Source organism: Nycticebus coucang, chromosome 13 (assembly GCF_027406575.1).
Source record: "Nycticebus coucang isolate mNycCou1 chromosome 13, mNycCou1.pri, whole genome shotgun sequence".
In the NCBI taxonomy this organism is placed as follows: Eukaryota; Metazoa; Chordata; class Mammalia; order Primates; family Lorisidae; genus Nycticebus; species Nycticebus coucang.
The window spans coordinates 93,527,037-93,552,175 of record NC_069792.1 but is presented as its reverse complement, the minus strand read 5'-3'; the positions used below and the strand labels follow the sequence as shown (position 1 = coordinate 93,552,175).

The window sequence follows — 25,139 nt, the reverse complement described above, 5'->3', positions numbered from 1 at the left end:
TGTTGTGCACTTCTACTCATTGACTAGAATGATCCGGAAGAGAGGGAGAGATAGATGCCGTAGGAAAGAGCGGATCCCATGGGAGCTGAGGACTGGAACTGGGGTGACACTAGATTTTCAGGGACAATTTGTCATTTTAATGAGTGAAAAAAGAATATGGAGCTGCAGCAATGGGCCAGCAAAGTGTGGCTTTAAGTCCTGATCCTCTCACCCATTTCCTCCATGCACAGAGAGGTTGAGGAACTTGCCAAAGGTACCACAGCTTGTAAACAGCAAACTCACATTCGAGGCCACTGACCACTGTATTCTTCCCCATGAATTCCAGATGTCTCCAGGTGGGAGGTGGGAGGAACGCAGAAGAAAGAAAGAAAGTTGGGAATAGACAATTCCTATGGTCATTTTAGTTATCATAGAATATTCCAGGATAAAATCGAAGGTGTTGTTCAACAGAAATTTCTAGTAGACATTGGCCCAGAAAATCCAGTCTCGCCCTGTGATGGATTTGCAGCGCATGTGCAGTTACTAGGCAGACCTGATTCTATTGCTGACCAGTGAGAAAGAAAAATAATTCCAACAGTTCAGTTGCGACCACATTCAGCTCCACGAGCTTCTGCTGCCTCAGCTGGCCTCACGCACGGCCAGTGCTCAGCTCCCCGTGGGTGACCTCTTCACAGGACGAGTACCATCCATTCGTGTGTGCAACCAGGGTCAGACTACAGCACAACCACCTTAGCTGAATATGAGGAAACTACTTCATCTGGTGCTCAGTGGAAGAAAAACTTCACTGCAACATGAAAGAAAAACTGATGGTGGACCTACTGAGAGAGCCAGTGCAGGATTCAAATGGCGTCCTCCTCCGGACGTTTCCAAGGTGATCTGGGTGCTGGTTTTATTAACAGAATGCCACTATCAATTCCTTTCTCCTCTCTCTGCTCTTTTCTTCTCACTCCACTTCTCCTGTCCTCTGCCTTGCTCAATGCTAATGGTCCTCCAGAAAGTTGGATTGTAAGCCCAGCTTTCCACCGGGCTTCAAGCCGAAGATCTGGGATGTTCTTTCTGTCCCTGAAGTCTTCATCAAAGGGACAGGCGGCCTCCTCTGGCTAAACACCCTTCTCAACCCACACATGAGGGTTTCTTTGTTACTGAAGGAGTGGGCAGCCTCCTCCATGCTTCTGAAGTTAATACTCTATGTCATGAGCAGGTAACAAACCACACACGCTCGCTCAACAAATAGCCGGAGCACAGGACCTGGCTCAGAGCAGGAGTTCTAGTCCATCATTTGCAGAATGACAGTTTAAGTTTCAGGGCCTATGGAGGCAAAGAAGAAAGCCTGGTCCCTTGTCTCGAGGACAGCATGGGCTGATGGAGAAAAGAGATTTTCAGTTTAGTGGAAAGGGGACGAGGGGCAGGAAGAGAGGGTCCTGAGCATTCCCTGGTTCTGGCCCTGGACTCAGTGTCAAGTTCAAGTCTGGAGGGAACGGTGACTGTGAGTCAGTTTTCCTTTATTTCATAAAGTGATGCTCCTCCAGCCCAGCTGCCCATGAGAAACCACCCGGAGAGTTTTGTAAACCCCCCTGTGCCAGCTCAATCTCCTCTGCCTGAGATTCTGATTTAGTTGGACTGGGGCGTCTCCTGTGCAGTAAGGGTGGGGAGCCGCTGCTTTCTTTGGGCTGAGTAGAGGATGCAGGCAATTGTTACACAAAAACTGGACAGCAGAGCAGGACAGTGCTAAGGTTGGGAAGGGTGTGTCGTGCAAGTTTAGGAAACAGTAGAGAAAGGGGCAAGGATCCTCCCTTCTGGCCAGGGACTGTGGGGCCGAGGAGAGGAGCCCAAGGCACCAGGCCTATGGAACGCGGTGGGAAAAATGGACGAGATTAAACGGGAGCCAGAAATTCAGCGGAGAGCTGAGGCGATGTGGAAGAAGCGCGCAGTGAGAATTGCAGGGAGCTGGGAGTTGGTCGGCAGGCAGCAAAGGAGGCAGCTGCTTTTGGCAGGCGGCTGGGGGGTCGGGGGGTGGTAACTGAACTAGCAAGACCTGGAGGAAGAGAGGGGAGTCGCCCAGAGGGAATGTCAGGGCGTGGCGCGAAGAGACTTTTGGAAGAAACTCTGAGGCAGAGATGGGGGTCGCTCGGCCACGCAGAGACACAAGGAAATCCACATACACACGCACGAGCGCGCGCTTGCACACATGCGTCCCCTTTGCCCAAACGACCGCTGCATACGCCGAGGCCCGGGCCTCCTAGGGGACAGCAAAGCCGAACCTCAGCTCCGGAGTCTAGGGCAGGCCCCTCCCTGCCGCGCCCTTACAAAGGCTTGCGCAACAGGCTGCGGCGGGAGCCGAGCGCGCCGGGGAGGAGGGAGTGGGGAAGGGGTGTGTCCCCGCTGCGTGAGAGGCCGAGAAGGTCGGGGAGGGGCGAGGAGCGGGGGCGGGGCCGCAGCGCCTATAAAGTCGCCCTCCACTGGGACATAAACAAACCCCGCCTGGCTCCCAGCTCGAGCGCGGGAGTGCCACCCTCCTCAGCACCGTCTTCGGCTCCCTCTGGGCGCTGAGCCGCCAGCCTAGCCACCGGCTCCTTTCCTTCCTCCCTCTGCTTTAGGTAAGCCCGGCGACGCCCCTTCTCCCCGGCACGACGAGAAGCAGAAAGGGGTCGCCCGCTGGATGCAGCTGGAGCTCCTGGACAGCCCTTAGTGGCCCCGTGGGCTCGCTCCAGGAACAGGTGTCCGGAGCCTCGAGTATGTGGAGACCCGGTGGTGCCGGAGCAAGGAGGGGGCTTTGGGGCTCTGGCACCGCCGGAGTAGGGGTTTCGATTAGAGAGAAGGTGGAGGGAAAAAGCAGGTCCCATTTCGCATTCCCCCTAGCTGTGGAAGTGGGGCTCTGGGGTGGGGAGGAGGACGACGAGCCGACTAGGGAACACTTGGGTCGGGATTTCCAGTGTGCGTCCGAATCATAGCAGGCGCCGCTGGCGGGGATGGGCGCAGAAGCGACTGGGGTGTGTGTGTGTGTGTGCATGTGTGTATGTACGCGCGCGCGCGTGTGTGCGTGTCTGAGGAAGGGGACGCGCTCGTATGTGGATGGGGGTGGGTGGGGGTGAGCGGCTCCAGCGAGGGGTTAGGGAAGGGGACGTGGGTGTGTCTGGTTCCCAGACTGGGCAAGGAACCGGTGTGGATCTGAGCGGCTGGTGCCGATTCAGCCCCGAAGCCACGGCGCTGTGTGTGCCCGAATGCTTGTGTGTTGGTGGGGGTGCGCGTGTACGTGGAGGGCCTGGGGTGTGTCACAGCGCGTGCGACACGCGCGGGAACAAGTGTGTGCGAGCGCCGCTGGGCAGGGTGGATCGGCCGCCCGAGGTGTCCCGCATTGCCGCTGTGGCGCTGTGAGAGAGGCGGCTGGGGCGACAGGGCTCTGCGGGGCATCTGGAGGCCCCTAAGCTGCAGGGAGCTGGGAGTGGCGTCATTTTCGCCTACGCCCACCCTCCCTCACTTTCTTTTCCTTCCCTGTCTCTGGGGAAGGCGAGACGGGCTCCCCAGCCCTCCAGGGGGGGACAGCTGGAATTGCTCCGAGGTTCTTGGGAGATCCACCACGGTCTGTGATTCAGCCTTGGGGAGGAGATTCAGGCTGGGTGTGTGGAATGTGGACAGCTCTAGGGAAACATGCTATCACGCCTGTCAAATTAATAGCTAAAGCTGGAATTTAGTGGATTGGCTCCTTACTACCATCCTCCCCCTCCTCCTCTTGTCCCCTCTGCCTCTGCTGTCCCTGGAGGTCCTGAGCAGCACCCCTGGGTGGCTTGGAAGAGGAAGGTGCTAGCAGTGTATCTGGGAGGAAGGGCCCTGGTTCTCTTGCTTCCAAGAACAACTATGTCCTGGGCACTTGAGTTTGTTTGGTCCTTTCACACTACTGGGGAAGATGAAAGATTCAGAGGGCAGCAGCCAGCGGCCCTGCAGGAGGGCTTTAGAATGCCCAGCAGCAGTAGATAACCTCCTACTTCAAATGAACATATCTAAATAGAAACCTGGTTCTTTCTGTGAAAATACATTTTCAAAGGCAAACTTTTCAGCCTCCCCACCTCTTGTATAGAAACTCAGGAGTTTCAGGTATGTGATTGAAATAAGTAAAGCACAGAGAGCCCAGCATTTTTCTTCCTCTGGCCTGGTGGGGGAAGACCCCAGTTCTGTGCCCCTGTGCAGCAGCAGAGCCAGCCCCAGGCCAGGGCAGCACAGGGTGAGAGAGAGCTTGATAGGAAGTGATGGAAAACTTGGTGTCACTTAGCTTTGTGAGAATCTGTCTCCCACTAGAGGGTAAGCTTGTACCAGAGTGAGGAGGAAGACTACCTGCCTTGCCCTGTGACCTGGCACCTGGCACCTAGGAGGAGTGGAGATATGTCCATGGAATGAACTGAATGTCTCCTTGTGTTCCTCCCATCGGCTGTGATAGCACTTGAACCTCTATGAACAGAGGTATTGGATTAGGCTTTAGGGGACCTAGAGCATCTGTTAGAGTCTTTTTTCTTGAGAACGTTCTTTTGGAGGGATGAGCAAATTCAGATTGCTAACTATTGGTTTGATTATTTGGAGTGAAGTTAAAAATTCACACAAGACCTGGTCTATTTCTTCCCACGTTGCAGATGAAAGCTGAGACCCAGAGACAGGGAAGGATGTGCCACGGCTGAGCTGGAACTAGAACCCAGACCCCAGACCCCTTTGCAGGAGTCTCCTGGTTGGGATTGAAGGTAGTGAGAAGGTTTCCCAGCATGATTTTGCCTGTCTACTATGGAAGAGCTAAAGTCAATTGGTGAGGAAACTTTTGAGGCAGAAGAGGCAGAATGTCAGGTTTTTTTTTTCTTTAAGGAATATAAATCAGGTATTCTTGAGAGATTAGCAAAATCAGTCTCATGAGAAAGGGTTCAAGGGCTGCATACCCCCTAGGGTGGCCTTTAACTGGGTCTGGGCTTCACCCCCCAAATGGATGACTGATCTGAACAGAGCTGGGGGACCCTAGCGGTGCATTGAAACCTGCTGGTCTGAGCTTGCCTCTGCATGGACCTGAAAGATCACACTGTATGTTCTGATGGCTTGTAGCTACAGTCCTTCCTCAGACCCACGTCTGGAGAATCCCATCCAAGGTGTGACTCAAAGGCCCTGTGCCTCTGGGAGAAATTCACCCTGATGACTCAGCATCTGAGATTCAGACTGGGTGCAGGCCTGACGCAGGCCTGAAGGCAGGCTAGGGAGGGACAGGACATCCCTCCCCCGGCCCCCAGATCAGACTCTCATCCCCTTTAATCGTTTCAAGAGCTCTGCTTGGGCTGTACTGGCTCCACTGAATGGATGAGGAAACTGAGTCTAGGAGAATTCTAGGACTTGCCTGTAGCCACATGGCTAAAATTGGAGAGCTGGACTTTGTACCCTGATGGTTGGACTTCACAGCCTCTGTTCTTTTCCCTGACAACATGTTGAGGAAATTAGGCTATAATGAAAAGTGCCAGGAGGCATCAGAAGCACCATGCCTCAGTTTCCTCTTCTGTGAAATGAAAATAACTGACACAGTCTCATTGATATATGTAAATATTGAGTTAGTCCGTACAAACTGAGAACAGTGCCCAGCACATGGGAACCTGCACGTAGGAGTTTGCACCACTAATGCCCATGGAAAACATTTTTAAGGCTTCCCCTTAACAAGCAGAGTCTGGGGAAACCCACCCAGGCCTGCGAATATGCCTGCCGATTCTGGACCTAAGCTTTAATTTTTACTAAGCTAATACAGGTTGCATAAAAATGTCCTAGGAACTTTGTCTGAAAGCACATTTCCAGGCCCAGTCTCCTGAGAGACTGGTAGATCTGGGATGGGCCAAGGATCCGCCTTATGTCAGGGCTCCCTGGGGGAGAGGAGATAGTGGGAGTGGCCATACAAGCAGGACCTTCCCGGCTAACCTCTGTTCTCAGGGTCTGGTCGTTAATGAGTGTACTATAAACAGCTGTCTTCTGGGTAACATGGCTTGTGGGTCAGGGCATTGTCTCATCCAATCAAGGTAGAAGACATTCTTCCCACCTCTCAGGTCAGAAAATTGAGGTTCAGGCAGGTGACTATCTAGAATCAAATGAGTAGGGTCCTGCTCAAGGTGAGCCACTCTAGCCCTTTCCAAACTCCAGTATTGCCTCTGAAGGGCACCCAACCCATCTTTTGAGAATGAATCGCATTTCCCAGGTCCATGCAGGCTGCCGTTCCTGCCTCCCGCAGTGCAGGCTGGTCTGAGACTTGCCTTTTTGCTCTTCATTTTTCTGTTTGGAGTCAGAGAAGGGTGAGATGGCAGTCTCTGCTGCAGAACTTGGCCCAGGTGTGTTGGAGGTAGGTGTGCAGGTAGAGGGTGGGGACACTGAAGCCCTACAGGACAGCAGTTGCAGGGGTGGAGAGGACCACAATTGGGTGGTAGTGTAAAGCAAGGGTCTTGGGGTAGGTGCCATTAGAAAAGAAACCTGGGGTCCTCTGGGAAAATGGTGGGGAAGGGGTGTCAGCTTTAGCTCTGCAGAATAGAAACTGATTACAAAATCAGGTCCACAAACAGGTCTTTCTGACCCAGAGTCTCTGGTTTTCCCGTCAACATTTCACAAACACTCCACACCCCCTGATTGTCCACCTTCCATCTCTCAGGATTTGCAGTCTAGAGGGGTATTCTATTCCCTGAAGGGGTAAAGAGTGAAGCTTATTAGCAGTGTGGGGACCTGGAAGGCCTTGCCTGGGAGTTCACCTTCTATTTTATAAGCTTTTCCTCTCCTTAAATTTATAGAAAGCTTTCTACCAGGATCAATTTTTTCTTTTTTTTTTTTTTTTTTGGTTTTTGGCCAGGGCTAGGTTTGAACCCGCCACCTCTGGCATATGGGACCAGCGCCCTACTCCTTGAGCCACAGGCGCCGCCCTACCAGGATCAATTTTAAACCTGCAGAGAGCTGTTCTAAAGAGAGGAGGCTGGGGCCCAGGTCTCCATCCTGTTCTTCAGGCTCCACCCACAGCCCCACCCCCTGGGAACCTGTGAGGAGCTTCTTCAGGGCCTTCTTCAAAAGTGGATGTGAGAGTGTTAGGTGGTGGGTAGTTCTAAGGGCTCTCAAAGGGAATCCGTAGCTCCTCTCTCTTCTCCTTTTTAATCATGGAACTTCCCTGTGTGAGTCCTCCAGGGCTTTCCTCTCCTGGAGGGGAGGCTGAGTGGGTGTCCTTGTGGTCTGTGGCACCTTCCACGAATCACCCTGGGCCATGCTTGTCTGTTTACCCACATCCCCCCAAGACCTGACAGTTTGGCCTTTTGTAGGCTCTCCTTTAATGGTCTAAAGGACCCCTCTGTTTATTAAGGAAATAACTTGAGCTATCCTGTGCAGGAAAATTAGGGGGCCATTCCAGAGGGTGGAAACGGAAAGGCCATTTGGGGAAAGAATACTGTGAGTGTGCCGAGCATCCCATGTTGAGACAAAGGGTTCTGTATGAGGAATCCATTTTCTTGTCCTCTGCTAACACTAGTTCCATTTGTGTGATTGCAACAAATTATCTCAGACCATCCAGTGCAGCTCACGCCTGTCCAGCAGATTCATAGAATAACCCTCTAAAGTGACCGGTGTCCACCTCTGGACATCCAGTGACTTGGCGCAGCCCCTCAGATGGTCGTCTTCCCTTCGCCAAGCAAATTATTCAGGCTGCCAAATTCCACTGAGCATCTCCAGGAGGATCCCGGTTGCATTGCAGAAAAGGGGTGGGCTGTGCTGAGATTCCTGACACCTCCCTGTTCCTGCTATTGTGTTCAGGACACTCTCGCTGACCTCCTGAGTGCTGTGCTCGACTTGAACACATAGAAGTTCAGTTTCGGGTTGGAGCCTGGTGCCCACCCTGAGTCATGAATGCAGCTGTGGCTTATCTGGGACTGAGGCTGGGGTTTGCTTCTCCTTAGTGACACTTCTTTCATTCTTTCAATGTCAGACAACTCATTGATGTCTACTGGGCTTCAGGCTCTGTGACAAGCACTGGAGCTTCGAGGAATTCCCGGTCTGGTTGTCTCCTCTGCATGGCATTTGCAGTGTTTTGTTGATTTTGATCATTCTGAGGCATTAAACTAGGAAACTTCTGAAGGTCCAGGGAGTCCACCCCTGGTGTTTGCTAGGTTGATTACGTAAGAGAAACATTGAGAGTGAAGACTGCCAACTTCCTCACACTCCTCACAGCCTCAAGTTTCAAAAGATCCAGAAAATACCAAGAAAACCCATGAACCACTCCGTAGATTTACTTCAAAATTTCTTTGCAAAGAAACAACAAAAGAATATATCTGCAGGAAGGCAGCGGTGTCCAGAGCGTATCCAGGGGGCTTTCCTTGTGAGCTTACTGCAGAGATGAAATTGCTCTCTGGAACTTTCTGGAGAGGTTGCTGTGCCAAACAGCAGCAGCACGTATTTATTCCCCCCACCCCCTTTTAAGATCTATTTTATAAAGAGCCCAGTGTGCTGGAAAGTACACCAGCTTTCATGTGGCTTTGAATCCAGGCGTGTTTCGGAGGGACAAAATCTGGGCCAGTGGCTGACAACAACAATCAATGCTAAACTGGTCAACCGTCCCCTGGTGTCCCTTTCTCTGCTTCACTGAAGGACACCAGGCAGCTGTTGTCTGCTCTGCCCCACACCTGCACCCGAAACAAAGGAGCCCGTTTTCCATCTTTCCCTCAGCAGGGAAGAGTCTAGGCCATGGCCTGTGGGCAGTCCTGTGGGCCTTTGTTTGTGAGCCTCAGGTTGCCCATCTGTAAACTGGGTGTGATAATAATACCTGCTCTCTTCCCGGCACCTCTTTGAAGGGCAGATGAAACAATGCATTGAATGGACACTTTTTTCCAAGTACGAAACTTGCTATATCAGGAAGGCACTTTGGGGGAGAGGTAAAAACAGAGAACTTTCTGGATGTTGGGAAGGAAGCTTAAAAAAGGCCAAGAGGTGCATTTTGCCAAATGTTCAGGGTTGCTCCTGGTGACTCAGTGGTGACTGTGTGGGATGGAGGGAGAAGCTTGTGACTCCCTAGCTGACTCTCAACATATCAAAAGCCTCAGGGTCATATGTAGCTATCCTTAGGACCTAGTACCTGGGCAGAGGGTGGGGTAAGGTCTGTGTGTATTTTAGGGTGATGTCAACATGATGTCATTGTCAACTCTCTCCTGTAAGGTTGCTTTAACCTGTGTCAGCTTGTTGCTTGCTGACTTGGAGCACAAAGCTTAACTTCTCCGAGCCTCAGCCACCCCATTGGTTAAATGGTAGACATGCTGGTGCCTTCCTGATAGCATTGCTGAAAAGTGCAAATAAGTACGGAGTTTAGAGCCTAGTTAGCGCCGCCGTAAAGTTGCTCTTCCTGCCATTTTAGTGGGGTGTTTTGCTGGGGTCTTCGTGGTTGCCTACTTGCGGCAGCTCTTCCTGGGTAGGGGGTAATCCTGTAACTTCCAGAACAGAACATGGATGTTTCTCTGTGGATGCCACATCCGCCCCATCCTGTGGAAGTTCTGGAAGGCCCAGGAAAGTTTTTTCTGGAGGACGTACAGATGGGTCCTGCTGGGCAGCTTAGCTCAGAGAAGAAGCATAGCTGGGGTGAGGCTCCGGTATTGACAGATGTGGATCCGTGGCTGGGAGGAAGGGAAGGCCTTAGTCTGGTGCAGGGTTAATCTGGCCTGGTTGAGGCCAGCAGGGCTCTGGTAAGACACCTGTGCTCCTTTTCTTTGCCGTGCACCTTCCTCCCTAGGTTCTCATTCTCCTTAAGTTTATTATAGACCATGTGATCTCCACAGAACATGCATTGCACCTACTTTACAGGTAGGAAAACCAAGGCCCAGAGAGGGAATGGCTTGCTCAGAGTCATGTAGCAAGATGGTAGCAGAATTCCCATTCTCTGAATCCTAGTTCAGCATTATGACTGAGCCCTACTGAGGCTCTGTGTGTCCCTTCACTGCCCCAGGGACTGGTGGCCTTGGATTGCCTGGGATATCTCTGCTTACTATCCTCCCAAGCCCTGGGGTCACATTCTTTCTTCATCTGGGCAGATCCCAGTCCTGGCTTCCCCCAGAACCCATGATCTAGCCAACTGCTGACTGTCTCCTGTGTCTCTTGGTCTGGAAAGGTATTTGCCGAGCCCCTCATGGGCCTTTGTCACTCAGTGACTGGCATTGTTGGTGGGGAGGAGTGCTCTGATGACAATGCGTCAGGTCTGATGGTGGTAACCTCTGTGGCTTTTGCCTAACATCTCCCGTATACCCAACTTCTTGTTGGGCCACTCTGGGACTACTGGGTTGTAAAATATAGACTGTGTCCTCAGATGTCCTGTTGTCTCCATGGCAACCAGGAAAGGAAAGCACTCTGATGAGTTACGCAGCAGCTCATCAGGTCTTCTGCATACCATTGTTTAATCTCAGCCCACTGCTGTTTGTTGAGAGCAGGAGTCAGATGCCCATTTCACAGATGAACAAACCCAGGCAAAGAGGTTAGATAAATTGTTCAGGATCACAGTCAGTGGCAATGCCCAGGTCTGACCCACAAGCCTTCCTCCAGCTCCTGGCCACCTTTCCCTTCTCTGCGGTTGGTCTTCTCTGAATCCCTCCTGGGCATGTTGGTGGAAGGAAAGAAGTGTCAGTGTGCACCAGTCTGGCGGGTGGCACTGTGACCTAGAGTCCTCTTTTGGGGGCTGAGTGGGGGTTTAACAGAGGGAGACCTGTCCTGACCTCTTTGCTGTCTGCAGGGGCTTCTGTCTATGCTTCTTGGAGAACAAAGAGGCCTCAGAGAGGTGGGCTGGGAGGGCACCCCCACCTCTCCTGCTAGAGGCTCTCTTTGGCCCTTTCTGGCGAGAAAGGACTGTAGCCAGGACTTCCGGGAGGCAGCAGGCAGGGGGCAGGGCCTGGAGTCCCCCGGAGGAGGTTCGGGCGGTGCTGAGCCACACAGGACCCCTGGGTATGGTGCACTGTGGGGAGGGGGGAGGGTCAAGTCCCCCCCAGCTCCTGGCCTGCTGGTGGAAGATCACAGAGGCTATGAGGCAGTGTCTTCTGTGTCCTCCGTGAGCCCCACGTTTTGCAGGGGTGAGGGTGGGGGTCACTTTGAATCCCAGAGATAGTGCATTTTTAAGTCAGAATGTGGGGAAGAAGGAATGTGTGCACTGGACCCAGCTCCAGCCGGGCACTCCCACTGCATCTGTTCAGGGGCACTCAGGACCGGCAGTGGGAGTGGAGGTAGTGTGTGCGTGTGAATGTGTAAGAATGAGAGTGCGTGAGTGTGAGAAAGTGTGTTGGTGAGAGTGTGAGAGAATGTGAGTGTGAGTGTTTGTGTACTAGATTATACAAATTATAATAAGAATTACATCTACATTTTGAATAAGAATTATATCTACATTTTGGAAGCCCTCGTAAAGAAAATAAACAATCAATCGTGTGTATCTAACAGACATCAGGAACTGCCAAGATCAGCTGGTGGCAACCTGAGTTGATTTTGGACCCAGGGGACATTTTTTTGTCACACCTTGGGGGCGTGGTCTGTGGGCATCTGGTAGGCGGGGCCAGGGTTCTGCAAACTGCCCACATGCTCCTGCAACATGTCAGCAGGGCTGAGTGTGAGGACCTCTGCCCCAGAGGCACAGTGGTGGTGAGGACGGCTCCCATCCTGCCCTCCAGGAGGACAAGTGGGACTGCCCACTCAGCAGGGACATAGCTGAAGGAGTGAGGGCAGGAGCTGGTTTTGTTTGTTCATGGACAAATTTCCAGACCAGTCACATAGTAGGTCCTTGGTGACATAACTCTGTGCTGTTGATTTTGTACTGAGCTCTGTGTTGGGCACATGGGACCTAGTGTGGGAAGAAACCTGTGAATAAGACCTGGCAGTTCAGAGCCTGCCTCCTGGGACTCAGGTGCTCTGTGATGGCAGGTCTGGAGGCATAGGATAGAGGTGGCCTTTATTGACATGCAAGCTGCTCCCAGGCCTAAAGCCAACCTGCTCCCCTTCCCCACACATGTGCAAAGCTTCCTCTGATTCATCCACTCTCCCTGCAGGCTTCAGGGTCCCAGATGCTTACTGGATGGCTCCAAATCAGCTGGATCAGTTGCTTGGGGGACACTCAAAAATGTCTCCAGACATTGCCAAATGTCTCTGAGAGATTAAGTCACCCCAGTCCTAGATAAAGCCTGTGATGTTCCCTAGGGCTTCTCTAAGGCCCAGTGAGGCTGCTCTGGCTTGAAAGCAGATTCTCCAGTACTTGCCGTTTCAGGCTGCTCCAGCCCGCTGCCTCCTGGGAAGCTAAGTTGGAGGAAGGAAAAAACACATAGGGTGGGGTGAGGGGGTTTCACCAGATGCACCTGTGGAACCATGAAAGCTGAATGTTTCTATTTTCTGCCCTGAAGGAGGGGAGAGCCCGTGGAGGTTGACGTTTATTTTTAGCTGATCACAGTTTCTGGAAGGCAAGTAGAGCTGACCAAACTGGGCTCTAGCACTGTTTTCAAGGCACTGAACTTCCATGGTTGGTTCAGTGACAATTTGAAAGTGAACTTCACTGAAAGCATGAACTTCACTGCTCATCTGTTCAGCCAGCGAGCTGAGGCCTGGCTGCAAATGGTGTGATGCTAGGAGCTAGGGGGAGAGTGGGGACAAGACAGGTGAGCCCGCTGCTGGGTGGAGGCAAACTCACCTGGGAGATAGCTGGAGACCCCCAGCTCCATCCTGGGGCTCCTTGCTGAGCAGTAGGTATTAAGAAGAGCCGGTGAAATGAGCAGTCCTTTCACTCTGAGCACGAAGGGTAGTGTTGCCAAGGCCCTGGGTTTTTGGAAGGCTCCCTAGGCTGTGTAGGCGACATGTCCCACGGGTCAGGGTCTTGCGACCATGGACCTGCTGAATTAGCAAGACTAACAGACACCGACTTTTCATGTTTCCTGCCTCCAAGCTGGCGGCTGCCCAGGAATGCTCAGAAATATAAAACTGACTCTGTTTTCGGAAAGTTCTAGAGGGTAGACTTTATGCAAAGACTGCATAAAGCCATTCTTGTCGAGCTGGTTATCAACTGGGCAGGATCATGCTGGGGCCTCAGGCCACAGCATCCCAGTGGAGAGCAGGAGCCACCCACGGAATGCCACATGTGGCTTGTAGGCTGGGTCTGTGCGGCCTGTGCCTGCTGACTGAGCTCTCAAGGTGTTTCCCAGGCTCCTGTCAGTTTCCAGGTCATCAGAGGAGCCCCGGGTTGGAGTTCAGAGTCTTGTGTGCTCTCTGTTGTATATCCAAAGGGCCCTGGGCGGCTCAGAGACTCAGGATTCACTCTGAAGGCAGCAGTGTGCAGACTTGGGCCAGGCTTGTCTCCTGGGGTTTTCAGTTCAGAAGGTCTGGATCTGTGAGCTGGCTGGCCGGGGCTCCTTCCTCTTGGCACTGACTTCTCTCCTGCTCCTCTGCTGCTGGGTGGAACATGTGTCCTTATTCTGCATTCTTTGTGTCCCACCCCAGGTATTGGCGGGCATTTAATTTTTCCATCTTGACTGTAGATCCTAAGATCATAGCTCAGCTCCCAGATTAAGCTCTGGGAAGTGTGCTCAGTGGGTGGCACTGCCCTGTCCAAGCTTCACTTCCAGGGGGTTGGAGAGGGCAGAATCCAGCACCCAGAGTCTTCCTGAATCCTACTCCAGTCTACCTGGCCACTGTCACTTCCCAGTCCTTCTGCACCTGCCCCGTGTGTGTTAGAGACCACGAGGGCACCCTCTGGCCTATCCTGACTTGGCCTACAAAGTGCTTTTTGCCCTGAAATTCTGCCTAACATTCAGTGCCCATCACTCTCCTTGGCTTGAGGTTGGCCCTGTGCCTTGCCCCTCTTCCCCTTTGGCAGGTGGCTGAGTAGTGTACTGCACAGAGGTGGAGGTGAGGTGTGTGTGGGTGTGTGTGTCTGTAGCGCCTAGCTATGAAGGTGAAGCTTGCACCGTGCCTGTACGTGGGGGGCAACCTGTAACCTGTCGTTCCCTTTTAGTTGTCAGCTGTGCAGGTCCCTTCTACCAAATGCAGGGCAAGGTGTCCTGCGGGTGGTGGATGGGCCTAGACTTGAAGTGGGGACCTGGGTCAGTCCTGCCTCATCTTCTTTGGAAAGGCAGTCGTGTCACTGAACCTCAGTTTGTTCTCCCAGGAAATATACTGTCCCCGTCCCCCAGGGGGAAGACCGCAATGGGGCCAGTGTGAGGGGCCGTTTTGTCACCTGTAGCACATGGTACAGGAGGTGAGAGCTGCTGGGCAGAGTGAAGGTCCAGCCTTTCTGTCCTCTTGTTCCCTGGCTCTGTGCTTGCTTCCATCAGGAAACTTCTCAGCAGGAAGTGCTGACCTTCTGGCCTTTGTTTTCTTGCAGGCAGGTGACAGCAGGAACATGTCTCGGGAGATGCAGGACGTGGACCTTGCCGAAGTGAAGCCTTTGGTGGAGAAAGGGGAGGTGAGTGGAGAAGCTACTGGATGTGTGTATATGTGCACACAGCACACCCATATGCCTGTGTGCGCACACATGTACTCAGCATGTGCAGAAACGTGTACACATACCTGCAGACATGAGTCCTCTGCTTCCTTGAAGGCAAAGGGGTGAGAGGCACCAGTTCAAGTCCCAGTTTGGCCACTAAGTGCTGTGGTGCCTGGAGTCAAGACCCCCGGCCATCTGTCTTGGCCTCTCTGCCCACAGCCCTACTGCTCTTATTTGTAAAGTGAGGGCATTGAATCACAAGTTATCAGAGCCCCAGCTCTGATATCCTGTTGTTCTAGAACATGCAACTTGGAGCCCAGTTGCCCACAAACTCATGCCTCATTCTCTCATGATTAAAAGCTACATACTCTGGGGCCACACTGCTTGGGTTTAACTCCTGGCTGTGACACTTTGCAGCTTGCTGTCCACTAACAAACCCTGCAACTTCTGCAGGCTATAGTTCCTCATCCATAAGATGATGACACTAGGACTTACCTCGTGGGCCAGGTGAGGATGGAATTAATTCACATGGAGCAGTTAGAACTTTGTCTGCTGGAGATGAGATGAGCAGTGCGGATCATCTTTTGCAGTCACTTTTATTATCTTTTTTGGTGGAACCTCTCCTGTCATCAGAGGCCCCTTCTCTATATCCTGGGCTTCAGGGTCTGTCTTGCATTCTGACAGGGGATGAGCCTTTGTATCACACAGCTGACATTGTTTTGAAAGCATGTCCACATCCCGATGCTCTCTGAGCCTCATACCTGGCTTGTGATGATACACCTTTTTAAAAATGTAAAAGCTCAGGCTCAAAAGCGAAGTTACTCTAAGCCAGCTAAATGTTTTAAAAAATAATAGTTAGCATGCATTGACCACGTCCTGCATGCCTGCTCCTCGGCTGTGGTCGGTGTAGACCCTGGGTTCGGTGATTTTCCTTGTCTCACAGCAAACTCTCAGGGAGGTCAATTTGTCCTTGGTCACGTAGTTACAAAGTAGGACTTGGAATTAAACCCAGGCCGGCTGACTATGGTGAACAGACTGCTCATTAAATTTCTTTGTACTGTACACATGGCTATTCTGTTTTAGGTTCATAAATTCATGAACTTTTCATTACAAATGTGGGAGGCAACTATTCTGTTCCCCTTTTGCAGATAAAGTCACTGATCTCAGATGAGAAGGGGATTTCCCAAGTTCATTTACAGAGTCGGCACAACTAGGATTAGGAACCAAGGCTAGGGAAGTTGCAGAAGGCTTGCTCATCATCCTGTGCTCGGATTCTGCAGACCTTCTCTGTAAGGAGCCAAGTTTCTGCTGCAGCTACTCAACTTTGCCTTTGTAGCATGAGCAGCTGTGCACAATATGTGGAACAGGCTTGCTGTGTTCCAACAAAATTTTATTTACAAAAACAGGTGGTGGTCCACAGTCTACCAACCCCTGCTGCACGTGGAACAGGCTCTAAATCCATTTCCTTTTCACTGTGGGTCCATGACACAGTCTTAAAAACAATCAAACAAACAAACAAAAGCTCCTAGGTAGTAGTACAGAGTCATATCAATATAGTCTTATTTCCCCCTTACAAAACCCCTGTAAAAACAGTGTGCCACACTTTGCTTTACTCACTTAGCATTCCTGGAGATCTTCCTAGCTTTAGTCCACAGGGCCCTTAGTTTTCTCCTCCCAGCTACATAGGATTTCGCCAATTTTATCTGCCCAGCGCCCAGTGCAGGGTCATTGTGTTTTCCCAGCCTTTTGTCATTGCAAACTGCTGCAGGGTATTCGACCCTCCCTGTATCTTTTGTGTATGTCATTTGATATGTCTGCAGGTACAGCCCTGGTCAAAAGTCTCAGAAGTAGCATCACAGGGCCCAAGGTTAAATGCATTTTAAGAAACGTTATTTATTTGTTTTGAGAAGCCCACTGGTATCCTCAGAACATTTTATTTTTGGAACAGACATCTAAGAGCTTTTCCACTCCAGGTTACATGCTCGTCCATCCTAAGGGGAAACCTACCTTTTCTTTCAAGGTTTAGATGGACATAAATTCCTTCCAATCCCTTAGATTAACTCAAGTGTTTTCAGGGAGGCTTGCTGTTGGGAAGTTCTTCCTCACGTCTGTCCTCACCCTGGATTATCATGTATGCTGGTTGACACTTTGAAGTTTGGGGTTGTGCCGAATGGCTTCCTTCAGTCCCTAGTACCAGCACAGGCTCACACATGTGTGCAAATTCACACACACACTGGGTATGGGTGTCGGCCACCCTTGCTGCCACTGGGCTTTACCCAAACTCTCTGATGTTCTTGTCCACAGCCCAGGGCATGTGGAGCTGTTTTCACCCCCACAGCAGGGCATCTGCAATCCTCTGTCTCCCAGACCCTGCTGTCCAGGGGGGGCTGTTCTATTTTCTGCCCCTCTTTGCATTTGGCTCTGCTGAGCTGTTTTCTCTCCTGGCAGGAGGTGGTGGGTCAGGATGGGGCTGGGTCTTTGGAGAGTGTTTAAAATCTCTTGATCTGGAGGAAAATATGCCAGTAATATCTCTTAGGAACATTGGCCCACTGAGGCTGCAGTTCTTCCCTGGACTCACACTCTCATTGCTCCTCAGGGGACAAGGACCCCTCCCCGGTCTTCCTGAACCTGTCCTACCAGGAACAGCTCTGATAAAAGATGGAATTTAGGCTGAAATTAAGATTTTTTTTTTTTTTTTTAGATTGAGGAACATTTTTAAAGATCTTTACTCTTCCACTCACAAAAGACTGAATTTCAATTCAGAATCTAGATGATGGCAGCCGTGGAAAAAATGTAAGGAGGATCGTGGTCCGGTTAGCGTTTAAAAGTGTAGCTCGGGTAGGCTGGAGACAGGGAGCCCAGGTAACAGCCAGATACAGTCCTGAATCTCTGGAGCATGTGTCAGTTTAGACTCCCAGATTTTTATTTACCAAGGCTACCATCAAAAAGGAACCCAGCTAACGTGGTCTTTTTATTTTTTATTTAATTATTTTTTTACTGCACTGCTCTTTGAGCTGAAAAGGAAAGGGAAGAATCTCTCTTTGTCAGGAATAGGGGGCTCCCCAGGGGCGGGAGAGGAGGGCTGGATTCAGGCTGTGGGGAACCTCATGAGTTCTAACATGATCTCCCTGACTCAGGGAACTGACTGACGACCTCTCTTGTCTCTTCACAGACCATCACCGGCCTGCTGCAAGAGTTTGATGTTCAGGCAAGTAGAGGATGTGGCTTCCTGCCCCCTCCCACTCCCATTCCCTCCCCTCTCTTTCCTTCCCTCTTTCCATTGGTTTGAAATAGATCCTTGTTCAAACGTTGGGGGCATGGGGAGAGAAGGAAGTGGTCTCAGCTAGGTCTTCCTCCTCAGCAGCTGCCCCTGAATAGAGGCTGCTCTGAGTGCCGGCCAGAGACGCAGGAGCCAGTTTCCCTGAAAGTAGAGCAGGGCGCAGGCCCCTTCCTTTCAGCCCTAATTGCTGGACAAAGCTGTGGGTCCTGTGTGTGAGGAAATGTTGAGAGCTGGAGGGCTTGGGGCCCCATTAGGGGCAGGGACAGAGGCAAAGGCTCAATGTTCTTGGCTCTGCTTGAGAAAGTGAAACCAGCCTTCTCTTTGGTTTACCAGCCCAGGACTGAAATGTGTCTATCTTTGCTTGGGGTTGGTGAGAGCACCAGTGGGGTGCAGGTTAGCTGTGTCCACGAACAAGCTCTCAGGAGAGTGGGCTGGACTCTCTCAGGAAAAAATGTAAGGAGGATCGTGGTCCAGTTAGAGTTTAAAAGTGTAGCTCGGGAGGGTCAGAACTTCAGGAACTCCCAGGCCTGGGCTCCTTATTCCCATGCTTGGCTAGGCCCCACACTGTGCTGGGCCCTGCGGGGGGTGGGGTGGGGGCAGGAAGCCTGGGCATATTGGGCAGCTGTGGTCTCTCTGAAAGGGAAGGGAAGGGAAGGGGGGCTCTGGACCTGCCAAAGGCTCACGCTCACCTGCACTGGCACAGGTGTCCCTGCCTTTGGCTGTTCCGAGCTCCATCTCACTGCTGCTCTCCATCCGGCCCCCCAGCTCCATGCCTCCTCTTTTTACAGGTGAACACAGCCTTGTGGTCACAAAGCCAGTGAGATGGGGGTAGGGCACACAGCCAGCCACCGATCGAGGTCACCTTATCCCAACTCCCCCTCCTGTCCCCTCCCCAGTGACACCAGTGGGGTTCACAGCAGGGCCCAGAGCTCCAAGCACAGGCCACACTCTGCAAGCATGCAGGCCGCGGGCATGGGGGACAGGGAACTGGTCCCTGAGGCCTGGACCTGAGCCACCAGCTTCTCTCTCCACATCCCCTGAGGGTGAGAGGAAATGTGGGCAGAGCAGAAACAGGCTTTTAGGCATACCTTGTGCCCCCTCCCCACTCAGCAGGTGGGCTGGCCAAGCCTGTAGTCCTGCTGGAGCCAGAAGCAGAGCTCCCTGGCAGGCTTAGCCCATCCTCCTGCACAGGAATCGGGGGCAAGAATTGGGGGCAGCTAATTGGGGGCACCAGGCTGTGCTTGGAAGTGGATCAGAGTAACAGGGCTAGGAGAGGACAGCTAGTCACCCTGGTCCTGCCCACTACCACTCAGCTGTGTCTAGCGTGTTTTGGCCCACAGTGACTCAGTCCATTAACTCTGCACTTACTGGGACATCATGGGATGGGAGGACCTGAAACTTAGTCTTTAAGGAATGCCACATCTCATGTGGGCTCCAGTTCCACTTTCTTGGACTTGTTGGAAAATAACAGAGTCAGCATTGGGAAGTGACTCCCTGGAGGTCCCCCAGGTGGTGCCAGGCCTTGGGTTTTCCCTCTCCAGGTCCTGAGAGCTTCCTGTTTTGCATATGCAAATGTAGTGACATTTGCAAGCACTTCCTACCAGCTGGGAACTGTGCTCAGGGCTTGACCTGGGTATCTCCTGTGGCGCCTGGACAATCTCATGAGAGGTGTCCTTATCTTCGTCATTCATATGGGGAAACTGAGGGCAGAGTGGTGGTACCAGGACTGACACCCAGTCTGCCTGGCCAGGATGGAAGACGTCCTTACTGTGCTGGCTCCCTGAGTCCCCTCCCCGTGGCAGGAGTGTTATCCTCTTTCTCTCTGCCTTGCAGACCCTGGGTGTGGGGAGGTGCTCAGGGGAAGGAGATGTGAGTGGGTCATCTTGAGATTTATCTAGTTCAACCCTTCATTTTACAGCTGGGGAAAATGAGGGACAGCGAGCAGGGAGGTCACTCATTCAGGGCTGCATGGTGGGGCAGCTAAGAGCTCAGGACAGTCAGAGCTGTAACAGGTGCAGCTGCTATGACCCCTGGTCCCTGTAATTTGACTGGTTTTCTGGGATGACCACAGCTAGAAATTGGCAGCTCCATGGGCCATCTGATCACTTAGGACTGGGCTGGGCCACCCCAGTCTCCCTTGCTGACAGGAGCCACCATAACCTACCCTGTCTGTGGCTGAAACATCAGCTTGCTGAGCCTTCCCCAGGGGAGTGGCTCCTTGGCGCTGTGGCTGTGTCTTTCTGGGCAGGGTTGGGACTGTCCCCTCCTCAGGTTGTGGCTGCATTCTAGGGCCAGAAAGAGTGGGCTGCAAGCCTCAGGTGTGCCTTTTCCTGGTTATTTGACCCACAAGGCAAGTTGCTTTACTTCCCTTCAGCCTCAGTTTCCTCATCTGTGAAATGGGGAACTGGCTGCAGCCTTGTTAAGCGGCAGGTTGATGACTGGGACAATGGTGTGGTGGGTCAGTGCTGGGTCATATGTGATGCCCTGTCTACTAACTGTGGTGGGGGTTTCCCCATGGGAAACTTTTATTGTGGTAAAATATATATAATATGAAATATACCCTGTTAATCATTTCAAGTGCACAGTTCGGTGACATTAGGTATTTTCTTACCGTGGTGCGGCTGCCTTCATCTGCCTCTAGATCGCCTTTCATCTACATGACTGAAACTCCATCCCTTTGCACAGCAGCTGCTCCTGGCCCTCTTTTTCCAGCCCCTGAGAGCCTCCATTCTCCTTTCCATCTACTTAGCATCGTAGTCTCGAGGCTCATCTGTGTTGTACACGTGTCTGAATCTTCCTCCCTGTAAGGCTGAGCCATATTCTGCTGCAGATCCGTATCTCATTTTCCTGCACCCTTCATTCACTGAGAGACACCTGGGCTGCTTCCACCTTTGCAGTTTTGTAAATAATGCTTCTAGGACATGAGTGTGCAGGTATTTCTTTGAGACCCTGTCTTTAGTTCCTTTGAGCATGTAGCCAGAAGTGGAAGTCCTGGCTATATGGTTACTATGGATTTTAAAATCTTGGTTATTAATTCTGGAAAAACTAGACAGCATAGTTCATCTCTTGAAAGTTCTCCCAGCACTTGTGTGTTTCTATGTTGGGACACAGGTGGCTGACGGAACAGAGAACAGTTCCGGCTCCTGCTGCCAGTGCAGACTGTCTTAGAACTGGCCCAGGCTGAGGTGGGCGAATGAGTTGCAGGGATATCATTAAAGTGGGGGGACACAGAGAAGCCTGTGGGAGCAGGGTGGCAGAGGTCAGGAAAAAGTTCACCAACACCGTGTACCAGGCCTGGGCTGAGCCCCCTCGGTTAATCTCTAGAGTTGCCTGCGAAGTTATTTTTTCTGTCCTGCAATCCTCTGTTCCTTTAACAAATGCCCACTTCATGCCTGGCATTGGTTTAGGTGCGGAGGATACAGTGGTGGGTGTAACAGGCAGTGAGTGACCCTCATTTCCAGGAGCTTCAGTTCTGGCCAAATGCATGCCAGGCATTGTTCTGAGTGCATGGAACGTCACGCTCATCTAATGCTCACAGAAGTCCGTCCATTTTACAGAGGGGGAATCTCAAGCACAGAGATTAAGTAACTTACTTGCTTAAGGTCTCAGGGTTGGAGATGAATAGGGGTGGGATTGGAGCTCAAGCTGGGGGCTTCCAGAGTGTGTGTTTAAACCACTTTTCTGACTGTCTAAAAAGGAAATGACAAACATATAAACAAGCAAATGTGGTAATTTTGGTTTCTGTAGATGCTGTGGGGATAGTCGGGAAGGGTGGTATGAAGCTGGATGGTGGGACAAGCATGGCTGGGATGTGTCTTAGGGTGAGGGATCAGGCAAGCACTAGGAAAAGGTGACATTGCACTGGGACCTGATGGACAGATGGAGCCATCTCATCACTCACCTGGGGGAAGATCTGGGGGATAGATAGGTTATTTGAGGCAGAGGCAGCTGCACATACAAAGGCCCCTCCAGCCTGGATTCTAAACCTTCCAAGGGCAAAGACATGTTAACCCTGTAAACTTGCAGCTCAGTCTCACCAAAGAATCGCAATATTTGAGCTGAATCTGAGTGTTGATTGACATTTTGTCAAGGTTGTCACCAAAAATGATCTTTGTATAAATTGTATTAATCTGGATTTGGCTCCTAGCTCCAGCTAACCCACGGTACATAGGGCAGTTTCCCTCAGTGTCAGCAGTCGCTAAAACCTCATGTGTGTTGTTGCTGTGGATTTCCTTCAGAAGACACCATGCAGTGTGATGGCCGGTGTTTGCTGGCCTGATGGATTACTGTTCACACAGCCATGGGCTGAGGATGACTGAGCTCTGGGCAAGGGTTGCTGCAGGGCATGCCAGCCCAGGACTGGCCAGCATACCCTGTCCTCAAAGTCACAGCTCCAGCAAAATGACAGTCACAGCTGCCTCTTGCTGAATCTGTTTCTCTTACTTGACAGGTGAGGAAACAGAGGCTTTCTAACAGCCAGCAGCTGTGATGTGAGCCACACGGTGTCCCACGCTGCTGATGCAGACCAATTTTCCCAGTCATGGCACTTTCCTGCAGTCTGGAAAGGCCTGGATTCTGGTTCGTTCACCTTTGCAATTTCTACTTTTCAAAAAAATCTGACCAAGCGAATAATTGAAGCAATAATTCATCAGGCTTCCGCTTAACCCAATGAGGGTGTGAGCTGCTGTAGGACTCAGGAACTGACATGCCTTAATGGCAAACCACTCTTATGGCTCATTGAGCTGGATTCTAACCGTCTGGCTGGGCCTCTGGGAGTTATGTCTGAGGAGGCTGAGCTGCTCCACTGTGTCTATCTGAAAGCAGCCAGCATTGCTTCTTGAAAAATAATTGGTACTTTACCATTTGGCTAACACAAGCAGATTTCCCATTCCTTTCCCAATATACTTAAGAACTTAAGCTTACAAATTTTTTTCTTTTCAAGAGTCAAAACACATGCATTGAGCCCAGAGCTCAGCATTGCTGGATGGGGGCTTGTTCCAGGAGATAGCTCGGCTGCCAGAGCAGGTGGCATTGAGCCTTATCTCTCCCTGGCTGACATCACCTTCAGGTGCTCTGTTTGATTTGGCCTTGGTGATGCTCTAGGATAGACACAGTGGTGGTTTGTGCACGAGAGTCTGCCATCTGCTCTCATGGCCTGTATGTTCCTCTTCCCTGGAGAGATTCTAGGGCCTGCAGAGCACGGGCAAGGTCAGCTGCTGGCCTGAGGTGTTGTGGCTACAGGAGGGATGGGTTTGATCTGGCTCTGCTGAGAAGTCTCTGGCATTCAATTTCTAGGCAGTTGTGTTTGCAAATTTGATGAATGCAGAGGGTGGGAGTATTTGGGGTTCCAGCTTATTTTCTTTGGCTAGAATTCTAGAGTCTAAGACTATTCAAGGACTGCCAGAGCTGGCAGATGCCTTTTAGAAATCCAGCTCTACCCATGCTGCTCTAGAGCGGGAAGGCTTTCTCTCCTCTCCCTCCCCTTGGGGAAGAGAAGGGATGGGAGGGAATGAATATTTCATGCTCATTTGTGTCAGGGCTTTCCTGCCAAGGCGGAAGGGGTGCTGCCCTCTTTCGCAGATGAGAGACCCCACAGGAACCATCAGGTAGTCCTAAATGTACATCCATACGCTCCCTAAAAATGCAGTAATCATGGAAGTCACACAGCTAGCGTGTCTTGAGCACCACCTACACACCAGAGCCTTATGGAGGCCTCAGCTGTATACGAGAAGTGTCATTGCCAGAGAAGAGACTAGGCTCAGAGAAGGCTAAGGGGTCTTCCCACTGTCACAGCACAGTGAGATAGAGAGTGGGCAGAGGCCTTGTTCCCACCTTTGGAGCCAAATCTGGTTTGGGGAAGGGGTGGTGGAGTTCAATCCCTCCCTCAGGGGAGGGGAGCACCCTGCGGTCCCAGACTGCCTTTCCTCCAGATGCTTGTTCTAATCTCTTCCCCCTGGATCGTCAGTGGTTTAGACAGTTAGATTGCCGAGTTTCTGTGCTCACCAGGGCTCCCTGGGAAACAAGTTGATGTGACCCACAGGGCCCCTGGGTGCGGGGGTGGCAGGCTGGGTCTCAGAGGTGAGTGGGACTAGGGATGTAAGATTCCTGCTGGGGGGCTGATTTCACATCCCCTTCCCTTGGAAGCAGACCAGCTCCCAGGGAAAATGGAAACCATGACCTTTTGCTAATTTCTCTTTCCACACAATTGCTTTTTGTTTTCCTGCCCCCTGACGGAAGGTGGGCAGAATTCAGACAGAAGCCTGGAAATCCTCAAACCACCATTTCCCGTCCTCCTGCTCCTGCAGCCCCGCTTCTAGCAAAGCCACTGGGTCTTAGAGCCAACCCCGAGTGACAGATGGCAGGCACACTCATCTGGATCAGCACAGAACGAGGCTTTAGAAAATAAAACTGGAGTGCCTCTCCTGCCCTCCTCTGTAGGTCTTCTGGAATACCCTCTGGAGGACGAGAGAGGACCCTCACCCACCTGGCACCTTTGGTGGGCCACAGTCCCCGGCCTCAGAGGCCTGCCCTGCCAGGCTCCCTCTGGCTGGCTTCTTATACATGCTTACCTCCCCGGGTCCCCGAAAGGGTGCAGTGAACCGTAGAGGGTCTAGCCCCACCATTTGCTAGCCATGGTTCTTGGCCACTCACGTGACCTCTGGTGGCTTGGTTTTCTAATCTGTGCAACAGAGAATCAGCATCCAGGAGCACGTCTCGAACACCAAATGCACATGGCCCTGGGCCTGACGCACAGGCTCTGCTACCCTCTCTTCCCTCAAGGAAGGCAGCTGGTTCACTCTTTCTCTTTTCCCTAATCCAAGAAAGACTTTCCTCCTAATTCCTATTTCCGTGGAGAACTGAGGTTCTCATATGGGACCCAGTTTGATGCTGCATCCCTAGGCTGCTGCCCTTCTGCCCACAGCAGTCTGTTCCCTGACTCTGTAATTTCTTTTAATTTTCTTGATGTGGTGACATTATGGAAGCCTGAGGAATGAAGGGAGTAGCCTCAGGTCCAGCCTGACCTCTCTGAAGTCTTTCATTGTGTGTGGCTGGGAGGCCCAAGGGCCTGTCTTGCATCTTAACTCTGTTATCCTCGGGTGGGTGCCACTGTGCACCTACACTCCAGCCCCAGAGGCTGCCTGTGCAACGGCTGTCATGATAGGACCAGACCTGGATTTTTGAGAGTTGCTCAGGGAGCGGGTGGCTGTCCTTATATGCAAGGACTGTTAAGCTTCTGTTCCTACATGCAGCTCTCCCCGGTCATCTCATGTTCCTATGTGCTCCATACTTAATGGAATGCATCATAAGATGAGTGGCACACCCATGGTTGCCCCTCCTCTGTGAGCAGGATGATGAGCCAGGATGATGTGGGGGAGGGGTGCATCATTTTATGAAAAGATAGTG

General features: G+C 51.8%; 1 protein-coding gene across 3 annotated transcripts in view; it reads left to right on the top strand.

Moving 5' to 3' along the window:
• The first annotated feature begins 700 nt into the window (after positions 1-700).
• Positions 701-25,139, top strand: part of NDRG1 (N-myc downstream regulated 1) — a 55,203-nt gene continuing 30,764 nt past the window's right edge. Inside the window, exons 1-3 of one of the 3 annotated variants that reach the window (XM_053558268.1) lie at positions 701-871; positions 14,354-14,434; positions 17,628-17,663. In XM_053558268.1, coding sequence (XP_053414243.1) covers positions 740-871; positions 14,354-14,434; positions 17,628-17,663 — 249 coding nt within the window. In that variant the 5' untranslated portion in view covers positions 701-739. Of the gene's footprint in view, positions 872-2,442; positions 2,598-2,713; positions 2,734-14,353; positions 14,435-17,627; positions 17,664-25,139 lie in introns of those variants that run through there. The other 2 variants (XM_053558269.1, XM_053558270.1) reach the window with 2 other exon arrangements.